Genomic DNA, 27,555 nt, shown 5'->3' with positions numbered 1-27,555 from the left:
GTGCACACATAGCACAGGATTCCCAGTATGCACACAGTCGAGAGGACCTAAGAAAGACAGTGACAGAAATAGTAGTAGTCATGTGGCTTGTGAGGTTTAGTGTACTCTGTACACTATCATGGTTTTCACCATCCATCCCCACCAAAGCTTCGTGAATTAGGTGGGGCAAATGTATAAACTGAAAGTCAAAGAGGGAGTGACTTAACCAGATCTCATGTCCAGGGAGATTCAAGAGCAATATTTGGACACAAGTCCTGGGTCCCCTTCACAGTATATATACTTCACAGTAGTATAAGCAGGGTGTGCGAGGATACATTTGCAATCTTGGCATTAAAGTAATGGAAGAAACAAGTCACTGGGGTAGCTTTCTGCATGGAAGAAGTATCTTCTGCAACCCAAACTAGTTAAAATTAGTTTTATTTAAATACAAAATGGAGGCCAGGCATGGTGGCACCCACCTTTAATCCCAGCACTTGAGAAGCAGAGGCAGGAGGATCTGTGTGAGTTCGAGGTCAGCCTGGTCTACATAGTGCATTCCAGGACAGCCAAAGCTATGTAGAGAGACCCTGTCTCGAAAAAAATAATAATAATACAAAACGAAGTAATTTTACCCTATTAATTTTGACCAGTGGCATACAAAACAGAATAGGGACAAATGTGCTGCTTCCTAACTACTTGGACTTATGCTGTACAGACCATAAGAGAGCACTCTTAACATTAAGTGGAAGGTCCTGAGCACCCCATTCTCATACCCCTTGAGGTCTCCCAGTAAAATTTCCGTGCTCTAGTGAATCCATTATTAGCCTTTTAAGCAGCTTTTCTTTGTTAACTGAGTTTCATATCTTCAAAAATTAATTTTTTGACTTCCAGGGGAAAGTAAGCCTTTGTGCTTTCTTGTCTTTTAAAGCCAGAAAAGTATTTTGTTAATGTCATGCTAGTTATTGGGGCTGCTGGGAAATGGAGACCTGGCAGTTCATAGGACTCACTGCTGCTAGCAGCTCCACCATCCCACCCCTACCTTCTGTAGGGTGTAGCCCATTAGCTACGTGTTTGTGGGGAGAGGGGGCGGGAGGAAGCCGTGAAGAGTTTGCTAGTAGAGGTTGCTTACGGAGGTAGGGTTAGAGTCTTCAGGCTGCACTTACATTTTTTTTGTCAGTTTTTAAAAAGCAATATTAAGTTAACGGGGTGCTGTTAGCCATTGTTGACAGTTTGTACAGAAAAGCAATGCTTCTCAAGCACTAGGTTCCAGAGTCCATTCTAAAAGAAATCAGATGTGATCTTGAGAGATGGGGATAAAAGTACTTTTCAGTTCTGATTCCAGGTACATATTTTATCCCTCTCAAAAAGACCTACCAGGTTTTATTTTATAATTCTTAGTAATAAGATCATAAATGACATAAGTTTGTTGCTATGCATAAGAAGACCAGAAAGCTAATGAGACAATGATTTCAAAATGTTTTCTTAATAGCTATTAAAATATCTAATTGGAATTAAATGTATATTTATATTTAATAAAAAATAAATTTTATCTCCCACAAACGCTTAATATTCTTTCAGTGTTTATTTGGCACTAATGGATACAGATTAGGTGCTATAGGAGAAAACACTACCAATAATCCCTAACTTTTTAAAGCACTTTTGATATGCCAGTCCATTCAAAGGCTCTTCACCTAATTTGACTTCTTAGTTCCTCATGACACTCCAGCGACGTGGGTATTACTAGTTTCATGTTAAAGATGATGTAATTGAAACACAGAGAGGTTATGGAACTCAGCCAAGTGCACACAGCCCAGCTAGTATGCCAGTAGTCAGGTGCCAGAGCCTGTTGCTGTTAAGGGCTGTACTTATAAAAATGATACAGACTGCCTTCCAGGGAGCTTAGTTCTGCATGTCATCTGTTTTCTATAAGGTAGACAGTTCACTCACTTCCTTCTAAATTCTTGCAACAAGAATTACTGAAGAAGAAATTAATTACATTACCAAATTTGGTAAATCAGTTCCTTATGTGAAGCCCATGATAAAAGTGAGCAGTTGTGAGCTTTATTCACAACTTTAAATCAACATTATTTTTCATGTTAAAGTAACCTGTAGGAAATGATGTTAAATGCTTCTATTAGCCATTTGTGTAGGTAATTTTCAGCAATATTCCCATTTGCTAAAACCTAATTTTTATGTCTACTCAAATTGAATATCACTATTTTAAATATAAAGTTGAACTTTGAAGCATACAAGTATATACTCTTACAAACTGAATTATATAAAGGATTTTGGTCAATGAGGTAATTGTGTCTGTGTGTAAGCATTCATGTGTATATATTGTATATGTGTAAGTAGATGTTTCCCTCTTCAGAGGACTACTCGTCATTTTAAGAATCAGATTCAAATGATAGTTTTAATACAATCTTGATGTAAAAATTCTGTGCTGTTATTAAGATTGCAAATGGAATTTACTGTAATTAATGTTGACTTATCATTCCACCTATTTTAAGAGGTATGATATTTCTTTGTGTACCTCTTTTAGAACAGTAGTTTCTCCCGTGCATCTCCTGTATATAACACATACTCAGATGCTTGATTTGCTCTCATGGCCGCATTCTGATTTTCCTAGCATGGGGAGGGTGCCTGGATTGGCAGTTCTGTCTTGTGATCTGGCATGGCCCTGTTCGTGGTGCTGATTGCAGAGGTTGACTTGCTACAAATTGACAAATAAGCTCAAACGTTAGTAATTGCAGAATCCCTTGCATTTTATCTCAGCGATATTTTATTAAATATCTACGCATATGTATAGAATACGTGCATGTACATAATGGAATCATCTTTCAGGGGTCGCACTGGCAAGTCGCAGTGAATGCTCCATTTTATCTGAATTTCAGCTCCTCGGCTTCTTTAAATCAGTGTTTTAACTGGAGTTTGAACAGAATTTGAAGTTAACTTTGTTCCAGTCAAGACACCCCTGTGCATTTCTATTTGGTTGCCATTTCATCACTATACTCTGTTTTCTTGATGGTGTTTTGAGTGTTAATTCTGTAAAAGTTTTGATCTCATCTATAGAGATTGCATTAAATTTGTACCGCACATTTGCTTATGAAGGTACTCACCTTACCTTACTCAGATGGCCCGGCATAGATGAGTCTGAAGTGGTTATGGGAATCAGGAACTCCAGCATTGCTGGCTCTGGGGACACAGCTTGCAGTGCGGCCTCTGAATGACTTTGCTGAGTCTTCTCCAGTGATCTGTGCGCATCTCCCCGTGCTGACTTCTCTCTCCTCTGTCTGTTCAGCAGTGGGAGACATTTAGTGAACGCTCTTCAAGCTCACAAACTCTGACCCAATTTGATTCTAACATTGCACCAGCTGATCCTGTAAGTCAATCACTTAGCTTGCTTGTTTGAAATTAATTTTATTAACCCAATTTCCATCATTATGGTTTTTAGCTGATATGCATGATTCAGTGTAGTGCTTAGAGGGAAATTTGGCAGGCCGTTTGATTTTTGTGTGCTCGATAGTGGAAGAACATTTTTGCCATTCCTTGTAGTTTGTAGTTATTTTGGTGAGAGAAAACTCTATGTTTAAAATCTGGTACATGTGTCTGTAAGGAGTATTTTGTGACAGTTGATTTGGTTAGCCATGTTACCATCTGCTAAGTGTATGTTCTATTAAACATAGACTGCTTGTTTCAGTGTAGCCACTTTATGTAAATATTTTATGTGTATGCTTTTACATCATGTAACATGTACTCTATATGTGAATATTTATGCAGTGTCATTTTTTTAATAGCCCAATAACACACCTTTTATTTTGTTGGTGTGTTGAGTTCTGGTGAAGAGCACTGAGTTCAGCCCAACAAGAGCAAACTGGTGGAGTTCACCCCTGTGCTCCAGAGCCTCTGTCTTGTCTTCCTGTGGTTTTCTGTGTTGCTTTTTAAGAAATGCTACAAAGTTCATATCCTGATTTGAAAATCAATTCTATCCCTATGGAGTTATACCCCACCTGTCCCTCAAATGCCTGAAATCTTTTAAACTGTAGCTAGAAATCATTCTTCTCACTTCTCATTCCTTTATGTGGTCTTTCTCTTGTTTCTTTTAAAGAGGACACATGCTAATAAGCATACTGCATAAAAAGACAAAGTAACTAGGAAGGAAGGAGAGTGTCGACATAGAAAGGTGCAGAGAAAGTGACACAGGACATTCATGTCTGTGCCCCACTCCCCAGTGTTGAGGTTTGAACCAAGAGCCTGGTTCATGCCAAAACGCTAAGCACTGAGCTCTCGCCAGAGCACAGGCACATTCTTTTTCGATGCTTTTGATCAAAGACAGCCAGCGTATATTCATTTTAAAGGGTCTTGATGTTTAATGTGGTTTGGGAGAAAGTGGCTTTTAAAGAAAATTCCGCTGCAGCAGGAAGTTAATGAGGTTTCAGTGTGTTTTACACTTTTATAGAGGATGCTTTTATAGCTACTGAATTCAATTCGAACATAATGTATGGATGTTTTAAAAATGTTACGGCTGTAATTTATTGTTTCCAAGGCTGTTAGTATGTGGATGACTCAGGCATTTGCTTCTTCTTTGACTGTGTTTAAACCTCTTGTCTCTGAAAATACTGAAATTTTGATACTTGTTCGAAGCCACAGTTCTGGTCTCTTGGGATGTGAGAAGCTCTATAACAGGAGTCTGCCTTAAGTTTCTTTTAGCCTTAAGCTTTATTTTTATTACTCCTGTCTTCTAGTTATTGTCTAGTTTAACCAATGGAAATTTTTTATGAATTAGCAATAAAAGAAACTTGGTTTATTTTCTAACACTTAAAAGGCAGAAGAAATAATTACTGATAGTATAAACACTCTTCCAGACCAGGTGGAAACATCATTTGGGGGTTTTGCTTATTTCTTTGTTTGTTTTTGGTTTTGTTTTGAGACAGAGTCTTGTGTGGCCCAAGCTAACCTTGAACTCTACTACCAATTGGTGGGAAATAAAGAAAAAAATATTTAATGTTTTTCTCATATCTTAGAATAAAGTCCAGATTTGTGAGTGCCAACTAGGGTGTTAAAAACTCTATATATAGCTCAGCAGGGCACGGTGACAAACGCCTGTAATTCTAGCATTTGGGAGGGAGAGACCAATGATCCTAGGCTACATTGAGAGACTCTGTCTTAAAAAAAAAGAAAAAAAACCCCAAATTTTCCATCACTATCTGTAATATGACACAAGACTTTGAGAAAATAAGACATGGTTCATTGAGATTTTAAACTTGAATTTAGACTTCTGAATTTGGTCATAAATACTATTAAATACTTATACTCAGCTGCCTATGCCTGGGGGTGGCTAGTAAATTTAAATCTTTGTTCTCTAGCCCATCTCATCTCACTTCAGATTCTCAATTAGGAAAACACTCTGCTTTCACTTAATTGTGTCCTCTCCTATTAGTGTCTTACACTTCCTTTAATACCTGAGTGCTGCCTGCCCGCAGGCTACAGCCTGTAGCCACACTCTGAAATGGCCCTTTGCAGGCTTGTATAAACAAGGATTGCAGTTAAGTGAGGTAGGACTTGTTCAGCAGAATCACCGTGGGGGGTGGGAGCAAAAGCCAACAAATTCAATGTACTGTTCTAGTATGAACTCAACATTTTCATTGAGTGGAGTGGGTTTAAAGGTCTGTGAAAGCTCAGCCTGGTCTACTGACACTTGACACCTGTCACACAGGTCACCCTGTACACACCACAGCAGCAGCTTCGCAGTTCTGGTGGAACTGCAGTGCTGATGAGCTCATTTCCATAAACTCGTTTTCTCTTCTTTCACTTCCGCTAGGGTGATGGGATCAGCACACCAAGGGAGTTGTAGACTGATGGCGAGTGTAATGTACCAGTCTGCGTCCCGATGAGGGCTGTAGAGCTGAGCAGTTGAGCATGTAAAATATAAAAAGGGTTAGCTTGATCCACCTGTAAGGCCGACCAACTCAGCTGATTTGATAGCACCCCTTCTGTGATAGTCTACAGAAATAAAAGATGCCAGAAGAAAGATTTCAGTCTTCAACAAACCAGTTTAATTATTGTTAAGTGATGATCATGGTAATGCTAATTGTGGTAATTATCATGGGATATAGCTGGGCAGAACTATAGGTAGAAAGGGGTGTTTGGGGAAGTGTTGGACAGAAGAAGGTCCATTATTTGTATGATGAATCTTCTTCTTCTTTTTTTTTTTTTTTTTTTTAAGCTCAGAACCCTTTTTTTTTTCGTGTTTAAGAGGAAAACAGTAGGGCAGACAAGCTGTAACTCAGTGGTTCTCTACCTTCCTAATGCTGTGACCCTTTAATACAGTTCCTCGTGTTGTGGTGACCCTGACCATAAAATTATTTTCATTGCTACTTCATGACTGTAATTTTGCTACTCTTATAAGTCGTAATGTAAATACTTGATATGCAGGAGATCTCATCTGACCCCTGTGAAAGGGTCTGTCAACCTCCAAAGGGGTCACAGCCCACAGGTTGAGAACCACTGCTGTGATCGTTGGCAGCTGTCAGGAAGAGGGAGATGGAGAAGAGAGAGGAAAGCTATGGCTTTAAGTTAGGGTCTAGAAAGCTGCCAGGTTCTGCAGTGGAGGCTGGGAAGCAGCTGCGTGACAGGAGGGGAGCAGAGCTCAGAGGATCAGGGGTGCCCAGGCTTTGGCCAGTAGCTGAGAGAGAAAGACAGGAAAAGGAGAAGTTAAGGAAAGTGGGCAGGCTGCGTGCCAGAGGCCCCGTAAGTGGTTCCCTGTGTGTCCTGATTGGAAGTGGGAGTTGGCGAAAGTAGACCAAGGCCTTCGGAGCAGAGAATCGCGTGAGCAAGATAAGGTCTTCATAGCGACAGCATATGGCACGCATATGTGTGGAGGGAGGCTGGGCTTAGAGACTGTAGTTAATCCAGATGGAGACATCTCAGCAGGCCAGACTGAGGAGGTCAGCCTCACTCGGTTGTCATCTGGGAGCTGGCACCACGTTCCAGGATGAGACAGACAACTGGGGAAGCAGACTCAGCGGATGGTGTAAAGAAGTGAGGGGTCAAAAGACACTGAGCTCTTAGCACGAGAATGGACAGTAGGCGGGGTTGGACTAGACAGGAAGAAGGGGCCAGCTAAAGAAACCCACCCTGACCCTGGAAGCCAGAACTGGTAAAAGAAACACAGCCTGGATCTGGGGTCTGAGCCAGTGTAAGAAACAGTTTAGTCCTGAACCCAGAACCAAAGAAGTATGCCCTGACTCTGAAACCAGTGCCAAAGAAACACACTTTGTCCCTAGAATCAGAGCCAGTTAAGCAATATGCCCTGGCCTTAGAATTAAAGCCAAAAAGCTAAGAAAGGCCAGTGAAAGAAGCACAGTTTGGCTCTGAAGTCAGAGCCATCTCTGCCCCTGACCAATGAAACTAACCAATCCCTGAGCAGAAAACCTTCTCCCTGGAGAAACTCCGCCCGCAAGAAATCCTCTATAAACCACCCTGCCTGTTCAGTTGTGGGCTGTTCTTTCCCACCCCTGTAGAGGCAGCCACTCTCCTGGACTCCTCCTTCCCAAATACATCTTTTCCTCAAGATTCTTGGGTGAAGATCTTCATTCACTGGCACAGAGAAGAAGAACCTTGCTAAGACATCTTTTAGGGTTCCTGAACCCTTAGAGGGTGAGACCCTGTATCCTCTGCTGGACAGAAAGTTTCTGCAGCAGGCATGTAGAAAATATTGAGAGATGAGCGTAAATATGACAGTATAAAAAAGTTCTGAATTATATTAATTAGGTACCCAAATATACGATACAGATGTGCAATTGGAAATGGTTTTGGGCAATTTGAGTAGGTAGAAGAAAGTGGGCAGAGCCTGCTTGCTGCTGGTTTTTTGATGGTGGTGTGATGGGTTTTGTAGGGTTTGTGTTTTTTGATTTGTAGACAGTAGATAAGAGCAGAGAGAAAGTATGACTTGTTATAGACATTCATGGTTCTTCATTAACATATTAAAGTGAAAGTTTCCTGTCTAGCTGCATAAGCCACAAACATAGTATATAATGCATTATTCTGAGGCTAGGCCTGGCCGTCCATGTTAGGCTCATCAGTATTTTGTTGTTTTCTGTGGACCACAGAAGCCCGTGGACTAAAAGCTTTCAGATCATCAGCAGCCCGTAGTTGTTCAAGTACAGTGTGCTACTGAAAGCTGATGGGTTGGTACAGACTTACCATACCTTTTGGGAAATTAAGGCTTAGATTTTTTTATTGCATATGCAATTTGTGTGTAAATAAAAATATGTAATAAAATTAGCTGGGTAAGGTGGTTCACACCTTTAATCTTAGCACTTGGGAGTTAAAGGCCAGTCAGAGCTACGTGGTGAGACTATGGTTTGTTTTTTGTTTTGTTTTGTTTTGTTTTTAAAAGGCAATGAAATTATATTCACTTGAAAGATACAACAAATTTAATGTTTCACCTCATAACTTAAGAATATATGAAGGGTGTTAGAACAAGGCTCAGTAGTTAAGAGCTCCTTCTGCTCTTGCAAAGGGTCAGAACTCGGTTCCAGCATCCGAGTTAAGCACTCTGAGGGATCGGATGCCTCTGGCCTCAGTGGGCACCTGTATCTACATATATACTCAATATATACTGACGGGTCTTACTGTCTTTTGCACCATGAGCCAGACAACTGATAAAAGAGACTTGAATCGGGCTGACAGTCCCAGAGGCCACGGTGGAGCAAAGGCACAGCACTAAGTGTTCGAACATAGGAGCCCACGGGGGCCGTTCATCAATCCACCACAGTATACAGATCTTTAAAACGTGAAGCAAAAACTACAAAACTAAAGTTAAAATGGAAAAATCACTTGAGAGAGGAATGAATTAACCCAACTTCAACAATTAAAAGATCAAGGATTAGAGCCATACAATGAAAAATCCCATTCAGTGAATGTATTGAAAATTTTGTGTCCAAGTCAACAGTCCGTGTAGAAGGGACACATTTACAAACCTTGGAGACAGTATCATGTGTAAATGTCTAAATTTGGAATAGAGGAATATATATTTTGTAAAAGCACCACACGCACAAACTATTTTAGTGGTTAATTAGACTAAGAACAAAGTACAAAGAATACTAAGTATATTAATCATGCACTGGAAAAAAATGACATAAGGTGTATGTTTAAAAGCTGTATCATTTAGAAACAAACCAGTATAAAAGATATGTACACACAGAGACTACAAGGAAGAAGTACAAACATTCTTTTTTGTGAGAAGCCACCAATACCCACCAGGTTAGCAAAAATGAAAATTCTAGCAATATAAAAAATTTTAAACTAAGATGTTATTAGTAAAGCCACAGTTTTATAATAAATATGGCAATGTCTTAAATGTATTATTTTAAATATTTTTTGAGAATGTTAGAGAAATCAAAACTTTCACCTGTGTATAATATTGATATTTTAACTATAATTTTAGAGGTACAGGGAAATAGAGGTTCAGGTTTATTGCTTATTTACATGAATTCTGGTTAGATTCTCACTGGAATAGGAACAGGAAATTACTCTAAATGATTTTGTTCGTGTAATAGCTATGACACATTTGTTGTAAATTGTTTAAGTTTAGACAGAGTAAGCCAACGGCCTGTAAAATAAAAGGCGCGTGCTGGTGTGTCCTTTTTCCCTCATCGGTTTTATCACCCAAACGGTGTCCAGTGTAAACTGAAGGTCAGTGTCCCATGCTGCACTCACTGCATTACTAGACACTCACCTGGGGGAGCTCAGGTCATAGAGATAGCATGGTAAGCATAGGGAGCCACGCCCTCCCCGCCCTGGCTTTCAGCTGCTCTGAAGCCAGGTGTTTGATGGGGTTCTGTTGTTCCCCAGAGGGTCTCAGCCACAGAGCTGGCCTCCTTTCTAGGGCTCCTCTCTGCCTTCCTTCTGGTTCTGAGACGTCTCCTTTGTCGTCCGCTCATCCTCTTTTCTCGGCCTTTACTCTTCCTTCCGGAAGTCACTACCATCAACTACTGTACTCCTCTGAAATTGCCTCCCCGTTGCTTAGACATATTTGATGTATTGCACTCATAAAATCCTGGCATGTTAGTGGGGGTGTTTTTCTTGTTCCTCTAAACTGGTGTATTCCTTTATGGATAGGAAGCATTTATTATACCTACAGTTGCAGTAAGACAGACTTCTAGTTATTTTTGTTTTATAGGTTTAAAAAAAAGCAAAATTTTCTTAAGCACTTTAGCAAAAACAATTTTCAGTCTGTCACTTAGCTTTTGAGTTCTCGTGAAATATTTTAATTTACCTCAAAGATTAACATTTATATAATCTCATCAGATCATTGCAGTTTGTTTTCATATATTGTTTTGAGCTATGTTTTTAATAAGCAAATTTCATGAAATTCTTTAATCAATTTAAAATTACATTATGAAATCAAATTATTCAGCATGTAAACTTGATTTTTTTAAATTGAGCTTTTAATTTTTAAAGATGTCATGTTTGCATTCCTATGAATGAGAGAAACTTGGGCAGGCGCTTTCTGTGTTGTTAATTTTCAGGATCCCCGATTCCTAACACAGATTCTGTACTTACTTCCTTTGTCTCTAGGACACTGCTATTGTCCATCCAGTTCCCATTCGCATGACTCCGAGCAAAATCCACATGCAGGAGATGGAACTGAAGAGATCCAGCAGTGGTAAGGGAGACGCCCTCAGGCCGCTGCAGCTCAGCTTGCTGCTGGAACGCAGAGGGAATTCTTCTTCCAAGGGTCGAGTTTCTTTCATAAATGACCTTTTTTTGGTTTGGTTTTTTGAGGCAGGGTCTCATGACATAGCCTTGGGTATCCTGGAACTCTTTCTGTAGACCAGGCTGTCCCTGAATTCACAGAGATCCACCCGCCTCTGCCTCTAGAGTCCTGGGAGTAAAGACATACTCACTCCACCACACTGACTCGTAATTCTTTATTTTCCTTTTAACCTAGTACTTTCCTACAATTGTGTGTGCCCCCAGAGCTGCATCTTTAAACAAATGGCAGTTTTTAAAAGGAAATTGTTTACCGTATAAAGCTTTAAAATGAGGGTGTTTGGGGGAAATTTTACAAAATAAACAAGATCGTTTGAAAATGAGACATTTCTGATATTCTGGAATCTGGAGTTTTTTTGTTGTTTAGATTTATTTTATTTTATATGTATGAGTATTTTCCCTATGTGTATGTGTATGCAACACTTGTGTGCCTGGTACCTGAAGAGGTCAGAGAGGCCACTGGATGCCCTGGCATGGAGTTGCAGATGGTGGTAAGGCACCATCTGGGTTCTCACTCTGTAGCTTCGCTGGCCTCAGGCCCTTCATCTCCTGCCTCGGCCTCCCAGGTGCTTCAGTGCCAGCTGGGCAGCATCAGGCCGGCCTAGAAAATTCTCGGGAGCACTGAATGACTGTGTAAGTCAGCGTGGACAACATTTACAGCCCAGACTTGGGGTGGATTGTTGTTGCCTGTGCGGTAGGGATAAGTTAACCAAGTGAAAATGCAGATAGATGAATTACCTTCTGTTGTAGAAGATAACAGAATTTCCCAGGAACAAATTTATAATCGGTTTTATTAAAAAGATTGTGTTGTCTTAAGACACTTTCTGCAATATCTAAATGAAGTCTTATATTGTAATGTGATCTCTTACTAATTTTATCAATACAAATGTCTGTCTCTTGTATTGTTGCCTCTTTTAATTCTCTATTAGATCACACTAATCCCACAAGTCCATTGCTTGTGAAACCATCTGACCTTTCTGAAGAAAATAAAATCAACTCATCAGTGAAATTTCCTTCTGGAAATACTGTAGGTAAGTGAAAGATGGCATCATAGCTCATGTTTGAGTTTATTAAGTAAATTTAGAGTCTGGGGAATTGAGATATTTATTAATAACACTGTGTTTGCTGCATAAAATGGGGGACAGTAACTCTTGAAAACCTGACGCCCTGTGTGTGAACACATGTGCTTGTCACCTGCTTCAGGGCAGGCTACCGTTTGCCACCATCCCTTGTTTGTGGCATTGGCCCTTCCCCAGGTGGTCCTTTGTTTCTCACTCATGCAGCCGTGGTAATTGGATGCTGTGTGCCAGGTTCCAATCTAGGGAGTGAGATTTAGCAGTCAACAGAATAGAGCCAGTCTTCATCTGGATTAAGTTTATAAGGGAGATTGGGATGGGGTGGGGTGACTCTTAAGTGACAAGAAAGCTAAGTGCATGGATAGAACCTAAAAGCTGGAAAGGAGAATGGGAGTGTCATTTCAAATGAGGAGAGCAGAGAAGACTGTATTAGAAGATAACGTTTGACTTAGAATTTGAAGGACAGCTGGGACTTATGGGAACAGCAGCCAGTGTGCAGCCCTCAGGCGGTGCCCTGGAGTAGAATCGGTGTGCTCAGCAGAGGCAGCAAGGGAGACAAGAGCAGAAGCGATGGGAACGTTTTCACCCTTACCGAATGGTATGAAAAGTCATTAGAGAATTTCCCATGGAGTAGTGACGGGAGACCTGCCCTTCCTTTTTAAGACTCACCCTGCCTGTGGTAGTTCCAGACCCAAAGTAGGCAAGTGCTGAAACAGGAGACAGGTATGATAATCCAGTCACAAGAGGGTGGTGGGTTGGGCTAGAATGGGAGAGGTACAGGTAGTGAGAAGCAGCCAGATTCGGGACTATGCTTGGTAACCTCTCTGGGAAGACTAGAAGCCGCGCTTACCCGTGTGCTGTAGCGTAGGGAAAGGAATCAAGGGTGGCCTCTGCAGCCGAGTTTGGAAACCAGGCAGGCTCCAGGAGCAAAGAAAGCGCCTCTTCTCTGGGCACAGTGCCACCATGCCCAGGGAAAAGGAGCTTTCTTTTCTTACACTATTTCTAATGTTGATTTGAAAGTAGCTATTTATTATTGCACTATAGTTCATACTTACTATGAAAATAAGAAAATGACTATTCATACTATCAGTGTCCATGGTTAACCATTTTATTGTTTACTTTAAATCATATTTTGTGAATCTGTACTACAGAGTGACCAACAGTCATTTCAAAATCCCAAATAGGAAATGCTTCAGAGTCCTAAACCTTTTGAGTAGCAAAATGCCATCACCTGAACTCTTGACAGATTGCAGGAAAAACAAAGGCACACTATGAATCTGGCTGTGCATGTGATAGTAGATATGGGACATGAATGGGTATGTGTTTAGACTTGGCTCTGTTCTCCGTGTATCTCATGTCTATGCAAATGCTTTAAATCTGGAAAAAGAGAAAATGGAAACCAAAAGCATTTGGGGCCCAAAGCATTTCATATAAGGGATATTCAACCATATAGCTATGTTTTTATATGAGAAATAAATGTTTTATATATACATATGTGTATATATATATATATGATTTTTCTGATTTGTTTTGATTTGTTTCATTAGATATTTGATCTAGATTGTAACCTGTTCTGTCCACCGTATTCCTATGCATGATGTATTTGGTTTTTACAATTGGTAACACTGGAATGAACTGTTAACCTCTTTAGCAACCTTTGAATGTCTATGATTTTAAAGCAGTGGAACAATCTATTACTTACATTTGTGGCAGAGAGTGAAAAGCAAAGAAATGAGTATTCACTAGGATGTATTTATTTACTAGCAGATGGATACAGTAGTTCAGACTCTTTCCCTTCTGACCCGGAGCAGATTGGGAGCAATGTAACTCGTCAAAGGTCTGTATTTACATCAAACTGTGTTGAGATCTCCCCATGCACTTTAATATTTGAAGTTACTTAGGGAAATCTGTTAAATACCTATTAGTTTATGTAAAAGACAGGTATTTTGGTTCTACTTGTTAAAAAATAAAAGGGAAGCCTTATTGTTAGTATTGTTTTGTTTTTAGGTGTTTTATGAACAGTCTAATAAAAAGAGCTGATAATTTCCTAATGAACCCTCCTTTGTGACAGCAGAGCAGTGAGAGTCTAAGTGATAAGCACTCGACTCTGTGGCAAGCACCCCCAGAACAGTGTTTTAAACACCCAGAAGCCTGTCCAAAGGGGAGCTGCCTGCTCACCCTGCGGGTGCAAACAGTCCATGGGATAAGCAAAGGATGCTGGTGGAACTTTGTCTGCATGGACCTTGCACCCACTCAGACATACAGGATGGAAGCATCCTTCACTTCTCACACTCTGCATATGTTGAAAATCCCTTTGCAACATGCCTGTGAGAGAGATGAGCACACACACACACACCCCCAACTTCAAGGAATTTATTAGAAAGTCAGAAGCTCTCTTGTTTCCCTTCTTTGATGTGTGCAGTTCTGTGTTTCTTAGAGTTCTCAGCTATTTTGGAGCTTGTTTTTTTATCCCTGTATGTGAAGATCTGTTTGTCAGAGCCATGGAGAGCCTTTTCAGAATAAAAGGCTTTGGTCCCAAAGAGAAGAGTCTTTAGAGCTAGTTGAGTTGGGGTACAGTGACCTCTAAAGTGGGGTATCTTCAGGGATACCGCTTGAGCATCTCACAGTGTAGCCAGATTCTGTCCCAGCTTATCACATTCGAGCTGTTGAAAAGTAACCGTGTAGAGATTCTCACAGTGTTTCAGGCTAGTGTTACCTCCGACTGAATGCAAAGTATCACGAGATTTGTGGTCTGTCCTGATGAAATCATGTTGACAGTAACTTCCAGTTTTTAGCAGGTTTGTTTATGACTTCATAAGAAGTTATTGGCACATTAAGTAACCATTTGTCTCAGACACAGCATAGATAGTGCTGCTCTTATTAGTTGTAATACCTTCATAGGCACTGCTTGAAAAGGTGTCATCCTAATAGGGTCTTTGGCTGTTTTGCCAAGTTTGAAAGAATCAAGCTCCAGTATTGACATAACCAGTTGATGGGTGACTTTTGCAGGTCTCATTCAGGAACGTCACCTGATAACACTGCGCCACCACCTCCCCCTCCAAGGCCACAGCCCTCTCATTCTAGGTCATCATCCCTAGACATGAATCGGACCTTTGCAGTTACCACAGGTAGGGAGGGGCTAGGGAATTGCAATAGGCATTAATTATACTAATATACATTGTTTTAAAGTTAGTCCAAGATACAGCTTCTTTTTGTTTCTCTTAATATGTCTTATTTTTTACATTGAAGAAAAATGTGAATTAAAGACGTCAAATGATCCCAGCATTTGGGAGGCAGAGGCAGGTGGATCTTGAGTTCAAGGACAGCCTGGTCTGCAGAGTGAATTCCAGGATAGCCAGAGCTACACTGAGAAACTGTATCTCAGGCTGGAGAGATGGCTCAGCCGTTAAAGGCTAGGCTCACAACCAAAACCCAAAAATATAAGAGAAACTGTATCTCAAAAAACAAAAAAAAAAAAAAAAACAATATAAAATAAAAACATCAGACGAAAAATACTTTTTTTTGAAATGGGGAGAATGTTGTTTTCCTAGTGACTGAGGTTTTTTGAGATCAAAAATCATGGTGGAGCTTGAGAGCCACCCCAGGAAATCTGGAAAGATGTGCTTGCATCAGTGTTGGAGGTGTTGGACGGACGGCAGAGAAGCATGACTCCAGGATTTCAATGTTTCTACAACTGGCAGTACTGCAACTACATCGATTGTTTTCATCAGTGTGATTAAAGGTTGTAATGATGAGGGAAAACGTAAGGACTCAACAGACTATTGGACCTTTGAGCCAAGAAAACTGGAAATACTGACAGTTGTTTACACAGAGATGATAGTTTTAAGTTAAAGGAAAGTTTTAAAGACTTTCGTCTGGTAGCTAAAAGAACAATCTAGGAAAAAACTAAGAACAGGTTACTGTTAAGGAAGTAGGCAGGAGCTTGTCAACAGTCCTTCATGTGGTGGAGGTGATGAGAAATGAGCTCTGAAGAGAGGCCATGAAATTGGACCATTAGGTCACATGTAGAGCTTTTGGTTTGGGTTTTAAGATAGTCTCATGTAGCCCGAGCTGGCCGCAAACTCACTACATAGCCAATGTTGACTTTGAACTAGCTTCTCATCCCTTGACTCTGCTTCCCAAATTCTGGAATTATAAGTATGAGATACCATGTCACCTGGTCAAACCCGAGCCTCAAGCATGCTAGGCAACTGCTCTACCACTGAGCTATAGCCTCAGCCCCTTGGAAAGTTACCAGGTTGTCTTAGAAATGTTTTATCATGTGGTCACATTGACCTGCTTCTTCTCAGTAAAGTAACTACAGAATCACTAAAGAGATGTGTGTGCATGTTCTCACAGGACAGCAACAGGCTGTAGCTGTTGCCCACCCTCCTGCAGTGCCTCCAAGACCTCAGCCCTCCCAGGTAATTCTCCTCTGCTCTTGTTAGAAATGGCAGTACTGCCATCCTCAGGGTTAGTTTGTCAGCTTAGACAATTCATTCTATTTGTAATTATCTGTAAGGTCAGCACTTAGGTCAGTGACAAGTATTCTTGGGAGCTAAAGATTCCAATAAGAATTTGGGTTACTAAGAAATAGATAATGCTGTCTTAAAGGATTTAGCAGAAAAATAGGTTAGGAGAGGGAAATACTTGAGGATGTCCTGGGTCCAGCATTGCCTCATAGACAGAATCCACAGTGTCTCCCTGGACATTTGCACCCCTTCTAGGTCAGAATTGAAGTGCTACAGTAGACATAGTTATAAAATAGTTGGGGACAGCCTTGGTGACTAGTAAAGTTAAAGAGCATATTGAGAAGATACAAGTGAAATGAAGGAATTAAGACCCAGGAAAAACCACAGAGGCGCGCGTGTGCGTGCGTGCGTGCGTGCGTGCGTGCGTGCGTGCAGGAGCCTGGCATCTTAGAGAAAGCCAAGTTCAATACAGACTGACAGACTATGTGCATATGTATCTGTGATAGTCACTGAAAGTGTGACAAATGGAGACCACCATGCTGTAGTCTAATAAAATGCATGTTCCTGTGTTCTAAACCACTGTCCAGGCACCTGGTCCCTCAGTGCATCGCCCAGTGGATGCCGATGGTCTAATAACTCACACTAGTACCTCACCTCAGCAGATACCAGAACAACCAAATTTTGCAGATTTCAGCCAATTTGAAGTATTTGCTGCATCAAATGTAACTGAAGAACAAGACACCGAAGCCGAGAAACATCCTGAGGTCTTGCCAGTGAGTTTGCTGGGGTTCAGCTCATTTGTGACAGTCTCTTCAAAGCTGTATGTTGTAAAGAGGACTCTTGAGAGAGCAGATTCAATTAGCAGCGGCCTAAGTGAGTGAGAGGCCTGCTGTGCCTCTTGTGGAGGATATATATCCCCCATCCGTGCTTCTCGGCTCCTTTATTGGCCTCTAATGTCCGATGGTTGCAATATGATATTTAGTAAGATTCAGGGGTCAGGGACAGGGGTAGATGTGGTGTGAAACACACATGCACCTGGTCCTGGTTAATGCTGCTCTGGGAAGTTAATGCTAAGCATCGGGTTGTATGAATTGATGAAGACTTCCATAGGATAAGAAGCTATGTTTATTACCCCAGCTACACACTTCAACAACACACACACTCTCAAAAATACCACCGTGCCAAAACCTAGTCTCTATAGACTGTTCTAAGAGACTATATATAGTTTTAGTGGTCAGGGATCTGGTGGCATTGTCTTTATGATCTCTGGCTTAAGTCATTGAAAATAAATATGTTGAGTTGGAAGGAGAAAAGTACTACCGACTGACATCTCCATTCCCATTGCTCCAGCTGTTGGACCTCTAACTGCTGCAACGACCCATGTTAATTTGACTGGCATAACCTAAAGATTTCATGGGTCTGAACCACAGGGAAGCGCTGACTGGCAACCCCCTTAGCTGACTTGGCCCGTTAGGGGAGTGGACTGTGCCCAGGAAGGTGGTGGTGGTGGACATGGGGGCAGAGGGAGACGTGCCCAGGGGACTGTCGTTCATGTGTTGGGATGGACGTGTCATCCCCCAGTCTCAAGAGCCTCGCAGCAGCTAGCACGTCAGTGCCATGGCTGTGTCTCTACTCTCCAGTCTTGTTTCCCAACTTCAGCACTAGACAGAGTCATCTGGCCGGGTTTTCCTGGTGTGTCTCCTCCTCACCTCAGACTTCTGTCAGTATCAACAGCTCCTAACATCTTACTTTGTTACATGTTCTGTCTTTGCTACATATAATGATATAGTAATGAGATAATGTATTCATCTCTAGGCTGAAAAAGCTTCTGACCCCGCAAGCTCTCTTCGGGTCGCCCAAACAGATGGTAAAATCGAAGAAAAGACAGCTGCTAGTGTTCCTGCCAATGTGGTATGAAAAGTCTTTATAATGTGGACGGTTTTGTGTGTATAGGGGACTGCCAAGATGCTTGTTAAGGAATAAAGTCCGCTAGGCAGATGATGCGCATCCCAGTCCAGCAGCAGGAGGCTGAGGCAAGAGGGTCATGAGCTCCGGCCTGGGCGGCATGGTGATAAGCATCTGTTCCTGTTTTTCCTTAACTGTTGCCACAGATACATAAATTGTTTTAAAATGAGACAAGTAACCTCCTTTTTAACAGCAGGTGGCTTTAAAAAGGCAATTGGTGTTAGCACAACGCTAATTAAGCATGCATGTCGCTAAGAATGCTTGTCTCTCTTGTCGGGTAGAGCAAAGGCACAACACCTCTGGCTCCACCACCTAAGCCTGTTCGAAGGAGATTGAAGTCGGAAGATGAGTTACGGCCAGACGTGGATGAGCACACCCCAAAGACAGGTGTCCTAGCTGCTGTCCTTGCCTCACAGCCTTCTATTCCCAGGTAATCCACGCTGTTCCTCAGGGCATCTCAGCACTAACACAGTGAGTCCAGAACACCGGACAGAAAGAAGTTCTGACAGGTGGTAAAAGTGCTTGCCACCTGGCAGCCTGAGTTCAAACCCAGGACCCTCCGGTGGAAGGAGAGAAGCAGCTTCCTCCACAAGTGGTCCTCTGACCTCCACACAGTCTGCCGGGCAGGTGGCGGTCGGAGGACAGCTTGGGGGAGTTGGATCTTCTTCATATGGGTTCCATGGAATAAACGGGGTCGTCATGCCTGCGTGCCATGTGCCCTTACCACCAACCTTTACATTTCTAAGAAAAGAGAAAGAAACAAAGGCACACAGCAGGAACAGTGTGGCCCACAAAGCTGAAAAGATTCATTGCCTGGCTGTTTATAGAAAGAGTCCATAAACAGTGGGCGGTGGTGGCGCACGCCTATAATCCCAGCGCTCAGGAGGCAGAGACAGGCGGATCTCTGTGAGTTCAAGGCCAGCCTGGTGTACAGAACAAGTTCCAGGACAGGCACCAAAGCTAGAAAGAAACCCTGTCTCAAAAAAAAAAAAAAAAACAAAAACAAAAAACCTTGGTCCAGACTATTTCACTCCATGAATTCAACAGAAAAGAAAAGTAACAGCTATGGTCTTGGGCTTCTGTAGCTTACATATTCTGTTACTGGAACAGCAAGTGAGTGAGCTCTGCTAAGAAGGGAGAAGTTGTTCCTTCTTCTGCTTAGAAGTCAGTGGGAGTGAAGGGTTAAAGACGGGGAAGAAATGAAGGTGTCTTTGCCCCTGTGTCTTCTCAGGTCTGTGGGGAAAGATAAAAAGGCTATCCAGGCGTCGATCAGACGCAATAAGGAAACCAACACGGTTCTGGCCAGATTGAACAGTGAATTGCAACAGCAACTAAAGGTAATGTCCTTTCCGAATCCTAGTTCTGTGAACGCACCACATCTCAGTTTGGAGGACTTGCATCTGATCCAATAGCTCCTGTCAGTCTCTGAAATTTACGCTAAAATGCATAAGCCGTTGACTCTTAATACTAAAGGAACTTCCTAATACAGTTCTGGTGCACATTGTCTTATCCTGCATATGTACGACATCACTATTCCTATAACATTGTTAACTTCCATAAAGGAATGTCGAGAAGAAAAGTGGACTTGTATCTCCAAGAGTACATATACAACTCTATGCTCCATGTAATACGTAGGCAGTTGGGCTATTCCTGGTTTATCCTGTGATCAGAGACAACTCAGATTCAGTAATAGGAACTTAAACCAGTCTAATGAAGACAGAGTGGGAAAGTTTGAAATCATCTTGCCCGTGAAAAAAGAAGAGGAACATTAAGTCAAAGTAACGTTTCCTGGGCCAGTGAGGTGGTTCAGAGTGAAAACACTAACCCACAAACCTGGGCACCTGGGTTCTACTGCTGTAACCATGGTGGAGGAGAACTGACTCCCCATACGTCGTTCTCCAACCTACACACACACACACACACACACACGCACACGCACACGCACACACGCACACACGCGCGCGCGCGCACACACACACACACACAATTAATAATAATGCTGAAGATTCTGAATGAAAAAGAACGTTTTCTTTGTAAAACTGAAATTCACAAAGAGATCTAGGATCTCGTCACCAGAGGAAAGAGTTCATGGGAACACATTCATATACAATTAATTAAGGCTTTATTCAAAATTTGTGCGGTCGTGCTCGCTTCGGCAGCACATACACTAAAATTGGAACGATACAGAGAAGATTAGCATGGCCCCTGCGCAAGGATGACACGCAAATTCGTGAAGTGTTCCATATTAGAAAAATAAAATCTAAAAAAAAAAAAAAAACTTGGGGCTGTCATACCCATCTGCTTCAATCACTAGCTCTTCTAACAATTAACCTAAAAGCATCTTATTGCCTGGGTCTGTCATCAGAAATGTCTTTGAATTAGTAGGATCGTGTTTTCCTATTGGGAATGGACAGATTGCCTTCTAAAGTGAACTAGATTTATAACAGGAATCGCTCTCTCTTTCTCTCTCTCTCAGCAAATAGAGTTGTGTGAAGCAGGGCTAGTGCTGTCAGGGTCTGTCTGCTTCTCCGTGACTTGGACTTTGCCTCTCTTTCAGGATGTTCTTGAGGAGCGAATTTCCCTGGAGGTTCAACTGGAACAGCTCCGACCGTTCTCTCACCTATAAGCCAATGCCGTTAACTGTGAACATGCCCATTTTTAAGCAGTTTGGGGTTCAGAGCCTATTTGGAAACCCAAACCTTCAGCTCACTGCTTAATTGAACATTCAATTTTATGATTCTGTTTTGCCCTATATGTTCACCATTGTATTTAAGTATCTTTTATTTTTTAATTTCAACAATAAAAGGGTCAGGAGGACTTTTTCTGGAGGATGCATTGTGTTTGTTGGCATGCCTCACACTTCCTGTGCCACAACATCAGAGAGCAGTAATACTGGCCCCTCATAATATGTGGCCACACCATACCGTGATTGGATTTGCAGAGTGGGCTTCTCATCAAGCACAAACTCAAATCTTTGCAAAAGGAAAACGATATCAGACTGTCAACGTCTATGTACAGAATCTGCTCTAGAAAGGCTTTAAGATGAGCTCCCTACTCGGTGTTTGAGTCAAGAGCCTGGTGTGTTTCTCAGAAACGACTTCCCTTTCCCTCCTCAGGGCCTTCGTCAGCATTCTTCAGGAATCCTGTAGAATTTCACCCATGACGTGTGTGTGTGTGTGTGTGTGTGTGTGTGTGTGTGTGTGTGTGTGTGTGCGCGCGCGCGCGCACGTGCGCACGCACACATATTTATGTGGTGTAAGCTTCCGAACTATGAGACAGGTCTTTCTTCCTGGTCCCCTCAAAGTGAAGGAAAGGGATGAAGCCGTTGCGTGAGGACTGGGGAAGCCATTTGAAAACATCACTGCTCTTTGCATGACTGAGGTGCTAACTCTAATCAAAGTAATACATGGGCCAGGATCCTGCTTCAGTTGGTGAATGCTTGTCTTGCAAGGAAGAGGACCTAAGTTTAATTCACAGAAACCAGTTGTTTGAATTTTTTTTTTTTTTTCGAGACAGGGTTTCTCTGTGTAGCTTTGCGCCTTTCCTGGTACTCACTTGGTAGCCCAGGCTGGCCTGGAACTCACAGAGATCCACCTGGCTCTGCCTCCCGAGTGCTGGGATTAAAGGCGTGCGCCACCACCGCCCGGCTGTTTGAATTTTTTAAAGTCAGGCATGATGTTGTGCTTGTAATCCTAGCACTGGGAAGCTAGACAGACAGGTTCCTTGGGTTCTGGGGCCAGTGCAAGACCCAGTCTTTTAAAAAAAAAAAAAATGTAGAATATGCCCGAAGAATGACACCCAGGGCTGTCCTCTGATCCATCATAACAGAATCTGAAGCTTGTTTTATTTATTTGTTTGTTTATTTTTCAAGAGGGTTTTTCTGTGTAACAGCCGTGTCTGTCCTAGATCTCGCTTTGTAGCCCAGGCTGGCCTCGAACTCACAGAGATCCACCTGCCTCTGCCTCCCAAGTGCTGGGATTAAAGGTGTGCGTGACCACTCCCAAGCTGAGAATTGTAATTTTTACACTAATAAGAAAATATAATATGCCGGGCTGTGGTGGTGCATGCCTTTAATCCCAGTACTCGGGAGGCAGAGGCAGGCGGATCTCTGTGAATTCAAGGCCAGCCTGGTCTACAGAGTGAGTTCCAGGAAAGGCGCAAAGCTACACAGAGAAACCCTGTCTCGAAAAAAAAAAAAGAAAGAAAGAAAGAAAATACAATATTTAATTTCTGTATATTTTAGGCATAATTTAAACTTTCAAGAATTGGAATTAAAATTTCATTTTTGAAATATATTTCAGTAGCCTGTGTTTACAGTTCTACACTGTACCAATTGATTCAATTACCATAACACAACAGTGGACAAACTGTGTCTACTAACAACAAAGTAGACAACAACATAACCCAGCATACAGCTTTCACCAATCAATCATTTAACTATGCAAGAAGAATTCTTTTTTTACTCACCTAAAGTTTATTACAGGTGCTTGCTTTCTTTTCTTTCTTTTTTTTTCACTAGATTTCCATTATTTTTTTATTTTTTATTTACTTATTTTTAAGCCAGGGTCTCTAGCCCTGGTTGTCCCAGAACTCTGTGTAGTCCAGGTTGGCCTCAAACTCAGAGATCTTCCTGCTTTTGCCTCCAAAGTGTTGGGATTAAAGGCATGCCTGGCTACTTTTTTTAGTTTTTGAGATTATGATTTAATTATATCATTTTCCCATTTCCTCCTTCCAAACTTGCCCATAAATCCCTCCTTGCTCTCTTTTAAATTCATGGCCTCTTTTTTGTTATACATTGTTATATGTGTATACATATGTGTATATACAATCATATTCCTAAATACAGTCTGCTCAGTCTGTAAATGTTATTTCTGTGCCTATTTTCAGGGCTGACCAGTTGGTATTGGATATCTAATCGTTGCTGTGTTCCCCGAGGAAGACTGTTTCTACCACTCTCAGCACGCCATGGTTGTCTGTAGTTCCTTGTGTGGGGTTGAGGTCTGATCTTTCACCCATCCGTGTTGGCTTTTCTATTGTAGCTGTCCTTGTTCAGCTCATGTTTAAATAGTCATGTTGGTGAGACTTTATGGGTGTAGCTTCTAACATTATTAGGAGACAAATTCTCACAGAAAACTTCCTAGTCCTCTGGCTTTTACAACCCCCACCTCCCAACCCCTGCCCCCCAAATCCCTGCCTTCCACAATGTTCCCTGAGCCTTAGGTTCTGGGGATGTTTTGTAGATGAATCCACTGGGACTGGGTTCCATAAATCTGCTCTTTGACTGGTTGTGGTTTTCCGCAGTGATCTGTTTGTTGCAAAGGAAACTTTTCTTATTGAGGGATGAGGAACACACTAACCTGTGACTATAAGGACAAATATTTAGAATGAGTTGGGGATTATGCTGGTTGAGTAAAGTGGTGGTGGTGGGTTCTCCTCTGAGATCCATGACTTCACCAGCACTGAGTAGTTGGCTACATTTCCAGTACCAGGCCTGATTTCCTTCTTGTTGAGATGGTCTTGAGTCCAATTTTAGAGCTATTGGTACCCCCAGGTATACATGCCACAACTTCACTCTTATGGTTAGCATGCCATGCTGGTCATTGTAGCTCATAGACATCATAGCCAGCTAGGACTGTTGGTTGCTTCCCTCCTGTTAGAAGCTTACATGGCACCTTCTGGGTGCCTTGAAAGCTAGTCCTTAGGGAGGAGTCTTCAACCCATTCAATTTCAGGAGTCTCTGGGCCCTGAGTCTGAAGTACAACAATTTCCGTTAGTTTTTACAGATTATTCTAATTTTTATGGGTGTGTGTGTTTTGCATATGTCTCTGTGTACTGCATCCATACCTGGTGCCCATGGAGGCCAAAGAGAGCATCAGTTTCCCTAGAACTGGAGTTACAGGTTATAATCTACCATGTAGGTTCCAGGAATTAAATCTGGGCCCTCTGGAAGAATAGCCAGTGCTTTTAACCAATGAGCTCTATCTCCAGTCCCATTCATTCATTTTTGGTACTTAAAAATTACATTTTCCCACCACTGCATTTCTTTTTTTTTTTTTTTTTTTTTTTTTTTTTTTTTGGTTTTTCGAGACAGGGTTTCTCTGTGTAGCTTTGCGCCTTTCCTGGAATTCACTTGGTAGCCCAGGCTGGCCTCGAACTCACAGAGATCCGCCTGGCTCTGCCTCCCGAGTGCTGGGATTAAAGGCGTGCACCACCACCGCCCAGCTCACCACTGCATTTCTAATAGTATTGTTTAAAAAAATTTTTTAAGGTTATTTGGAAAATCCAAGAATTTGATCTTAAAGCAAAAAGTAAGAATTATAGAAAACAAACAAAACTCGCCAAACTTTTTAGTACTTTGAAATGGCATATTCTAATGCCTTTAAAAGAGGCACATTCACATTGTTGGACAGTGTGCTTAAGAAAGCTGCTATTTCTGTTTCTCAGACATATCCTTAAAATTATTAATTGCTTCATGAAAAAGTTGATTGGTGAATCCCAAAATTCAAGTATTATTCTAGAATGCTCATAAAAGAAACGTTCATTCTGATTTTTCACTACTCATTTTTAAAATCCTACACATTTTTTCTCATTGCTCATCATGTCAAAGTGTTTTAAATAATGCTTACGAGCAGTAGCTACCGAAAGATGTGGTTCAAAATTTTAGACTTGTTCTTAGACACCCCACATAGTTTAATCATACATTTTAAAAGTTGAAAGGAACCTCACAGATGGTCCTAGCTCATCCATCTCCTCAGCATCCATGACTGTTCCCTGTTTCTCACTAGATGTTCTGAAGCAGAAAACATGGCATATGAATTTCCAAGAACCTTCTTGTCTGTTTTGAATCTAGTCTTACTTCATACTGCTTCTGATTGCAGTTTGGAGTATAGACAACCAAAGGAATTTATCATCCGCCACCTCAGTAGCACAGATCCATTCACGTTTTGGACCTTGAAGAATGAATGCATTCTTGACATCTGTGGAAACATTTGAGATACATTATTTTTTTTATCTATTGAAAGTATACCGCTTACTGATTTTGACTGTATTTATAGTTACATAACTCACCATTGCCTGATTAAGGAACATCTTTCTTTTTACCTGCTTAGTTTACTTCACTTAAACATAATGTTCTCTGTGTTCATCAGTGATCTCACATATGGCAAGGTTTTCTTCATGGCTAAGCAATACTGCACTTGAGCTACACTAATGTTTAATTTTCAAAGGCAATAATCAAAAAATGTTTTAAGTTCAAAACTTGACTGGCTAATCTTAGAATTAGCCTATAGTCAAGAATTCGAAGTCAGTACAAATATACTTTAGAAGATTGTCTTCTAAGCAAAATTGAAACGTCATTAAAAATCCTATCTTTATCATTATTTGTCAGGTATTTTGAAGCCCAGATGATAGATAATGTGAAGCCCTGTAACCCCTTGTTTCAGTGCCTCTAGAAAGAACTGGAATCCGTAAAAGCTCTTTCCTGGTGGCTGTGGAGAGGCCAGACTTGGAATTGCCTTAGCATGAATGGCACAGCCAACTATGGTCTTGGTGCCTGTGCCCTTATGTAAGTGCAGCTGAAGATGGCAGTGGGAGGGAACTGAAGAAAAGAAAAGTGCCCGGTAGTAACCGTACTCAGTGGTTAAAGGCGGAGCAGACTCGGGAGTCAAAGACGTAAGTAAGGTCTTGGTTCCTGCTTTAAGCTGAGGGTCTGTCTACACACGGGGCAAGTATTGCAGTGAGAAATGTTACCTTCCAGTTACCTGTCCTGACAGAAATGTAGGAAAGAGACAGATCGTGTGACGCTTGAGAAATAGAGGAGGTACAGTATGCAACATTAAAAATAAGCACCACCCGTTTCAGTTGCGTTCTTTAATGACATACTGTTTTTATTGGAGTTGCAAACCGATGTTTAGTTACTAAGCACACTTTGTAAACACTGGCTCTTTTAGAGAGGAACTAGCTAACTGCTAATTTAAGGAAGAAAAGGACTCAAGTCTGGAATAACGACTTACTCCTAGCAGAATAGGAAAAATGATAGAGGGCAGGGACTGTAGCTCTGTGGGGTACTTGCTTAGCATGTATGAAGCTCTAGATTCTCTCTGCAGTAGTGCCACTAATGGGGAGGGAGGGAGGGAGGGAGGGAGGGAGGGAGGGAGGGAGGGAGGGAGGGAGGGAGGGATGGATGGATGGGTGGGTGGGTGGGTGGGTGGGTGGTGGGGGTGGGGGGGTGGGTAGGTAGGTAGGTAGGTAGTAGGTAGGTAGTCTATCTCCAGTAGTGCCACTAATGGTGATAGATAGGTAGGTAGACAGACAGACAGACAGATACCTGAAATAGCAGCTCAAGCCTGTAGCATCTTCAGAAAGTGTAAGACAGTTTCACAGAAGCCCTCAGGATGATGTGGCCCTTGCCCACCTCTGTGACTAAAAGTTGGTTTCTGTTGTCCAAGGTACGTTTCTGATATTGCCAACTTTTGTTTCTTCAGAGGCAAGTTAATGACATCTTAGTATTGGTAATTGTTTACAAACTAGCCAATTGCTCCAGCCTTTTCCCTACTTGGATATTTTTATAATTAATGGGTTTGGTATGAGATAGCTTTTCTCATGAAAGAAAATACATACATTTGGAGTCTGGAATGTCTTCTACGAGTATCCTGGGAAGGGCCACTGATGCAATGAACTGGTAGGTTGTTTTAGAAGTCCTTTCAAATGGAGTATGAGATGTGCCCCGGCTGGTAACAAGCAGTGCATCGTTGAAGAGGAAGAGGCTGAGGTCTCGGGTCTCTTCGTAGAGCCTGTTAGAGTGGAGAGAAGAGCTATTTTCATGGGTATGCATCTTGTTGATCAGTTAACCATCTTTAAATTGATACACCTATGATTAAGACCTTATTCCACTACAGACCTTTTGTGTAATTCATGGAATCCTTGGTAAAGTGGTCCTGCATCTTCTCTCAGACCAATAATGTAGACCATCAAGGTACCTGATAGAATTATTTGATCTCATCCATTAGATAAGTATTTCATGATGTGAAAAACATGAACAGTGAGGACTGGAAAGATGGCTCAGGTTAAGAGCATGTGTTGCTGTTGAGGACTGGGGTTCCATTCCCAGCAACCAAATGGTGGTTCACAGCCATTGTGACCCCAGTTCTAGGCACCCAATGCCGCCTTCTGACCTCCGCCGGCACCAAGCCGCACATGGTGCACATGGAGCAGGCGCACGTAGAGGAATGAACCCAGCTGCTTGTCTAAATGAGCGTTGACTCTTCCCTCCTCCCTGCTTTAGT

General features: G+C 41.8%; 2 protein-coding genes and 1 non-coding gene across 16 annotated transcripts in view; 2 read left to right on the top strand and 1 right to left on the bottom strand.

The window, feature by feature from the left end:
• Reps1 (RALBP1 associated Eps domain containing 1) overlaps positions 1–21,099 on the top strand; it is a 75,151-nt gene extending 54,052 nt beyond the window's left edge. For 2 of the 12 annotated variants that reach the window (XM_076552703.1, XM_076552700.1), the window contains exons 10-20: positions 3,284–3,361; positions 10,564–10,651; positions 11,688–11,789; positions 13,602–13,671; positions 14,844–14,962; positions 16,194–16,258; positions 16,894–17,079; positions 18,122–18,217; positions 18,553–18,701; positions 19,503–19,608; positions 20,829–21,099. In XM_076552703.1, coding sequence (XP_076408818.1) covers positions 3,284–3,361; positions 10,564–10,651; positions 11,688–11,789; positions 13,602–13,671; positions 14,844–14,962; positions 16,194–16,258; positions 16,894–17,079; positions 18,122–18,217; positions 18,553–18,701; positions 19,503–19,608; positions 20,829–20,897 — 1,128 coding nt within the window. In that variant the 3' untranslated portion in view covers positions 20,898–21,099. Of the gene's footprint in view, positions 1–3,280; positions 3,362–10,563; positions 10,652–11,687; positions 11,790–13,598; positions 13,672–14,843; positions 14,963–16,193; positions 16,259–16,893; positions 17,080–18,121; positions 18,218–18,552; positions 18,702–19,502; positions 19,609–20,828 lie in introns of all 12 variants that reach the window. The other 10 variants (XM_076552702.1, XM_006986087.3, XM_076552701.1 and 7 more) reach the window with 5 other exon arrangements.
• LOC121823308 (U6 spliceosomal RNA) lies at positions 20,415–20,521 on the top strand. The gene has a single exon (XR_006064719.1). It is a non-coding gene; the product is annotated as a U6 spliceosomal RNA (small nuclear RNA).
• Positions 21,100–22,797: 1,698 nt separating the features above from the next.
• Ect2l (epithelial cell transforming 2 like) overlaps positions 22,798–27,555 on the bottom strand; it is an 87,126-nt gene continuing 82,368 nt past the window's right edge. For all 3 annotated transcript variants that reach the window (XR_013045071.1, XM_016004695.3, XM_076552699.1), the window contains 2 exons: positions 26,891–27,063; positions 22,798–25,248 (listed from right to left, as the gene is read on the bottom strand). Coding sequence is in view for 2 of the 3 variants with exons in the window: in XM_016004695.3 (XP_015860181.1) it covers positions 25,124–25,248; positions 26,891–27,063 (298 nt within the window). In the remaining variant the exon portion in view is untranslated. The remainder of the gene's footprint in view (positions 25,249–26,890; positions 27,064–27,555) is intronic.

Source organism: Peromyscus maniculatus, chromosome 16, assembly GCF_049852395.1.
Source record: "Peromyscus maniculatus bairdii isolate BWxNUB_F1_BW_parent chromosome 16, HU_Pman_BW_mat_3.1, whole genome shotgun sequence".
Lineage (NCBI taxonomy): Eukaryota > Metazoa > Chordata > Mammalia > Rodentia > Cricetidae > Peromyscus > Peromyscus maniculatus.
The sequence above is the reverse complement of the archived record's forward strand: the minus strand, read 5'-3'. Positions and strand labels throughout refer to the sequence as shown.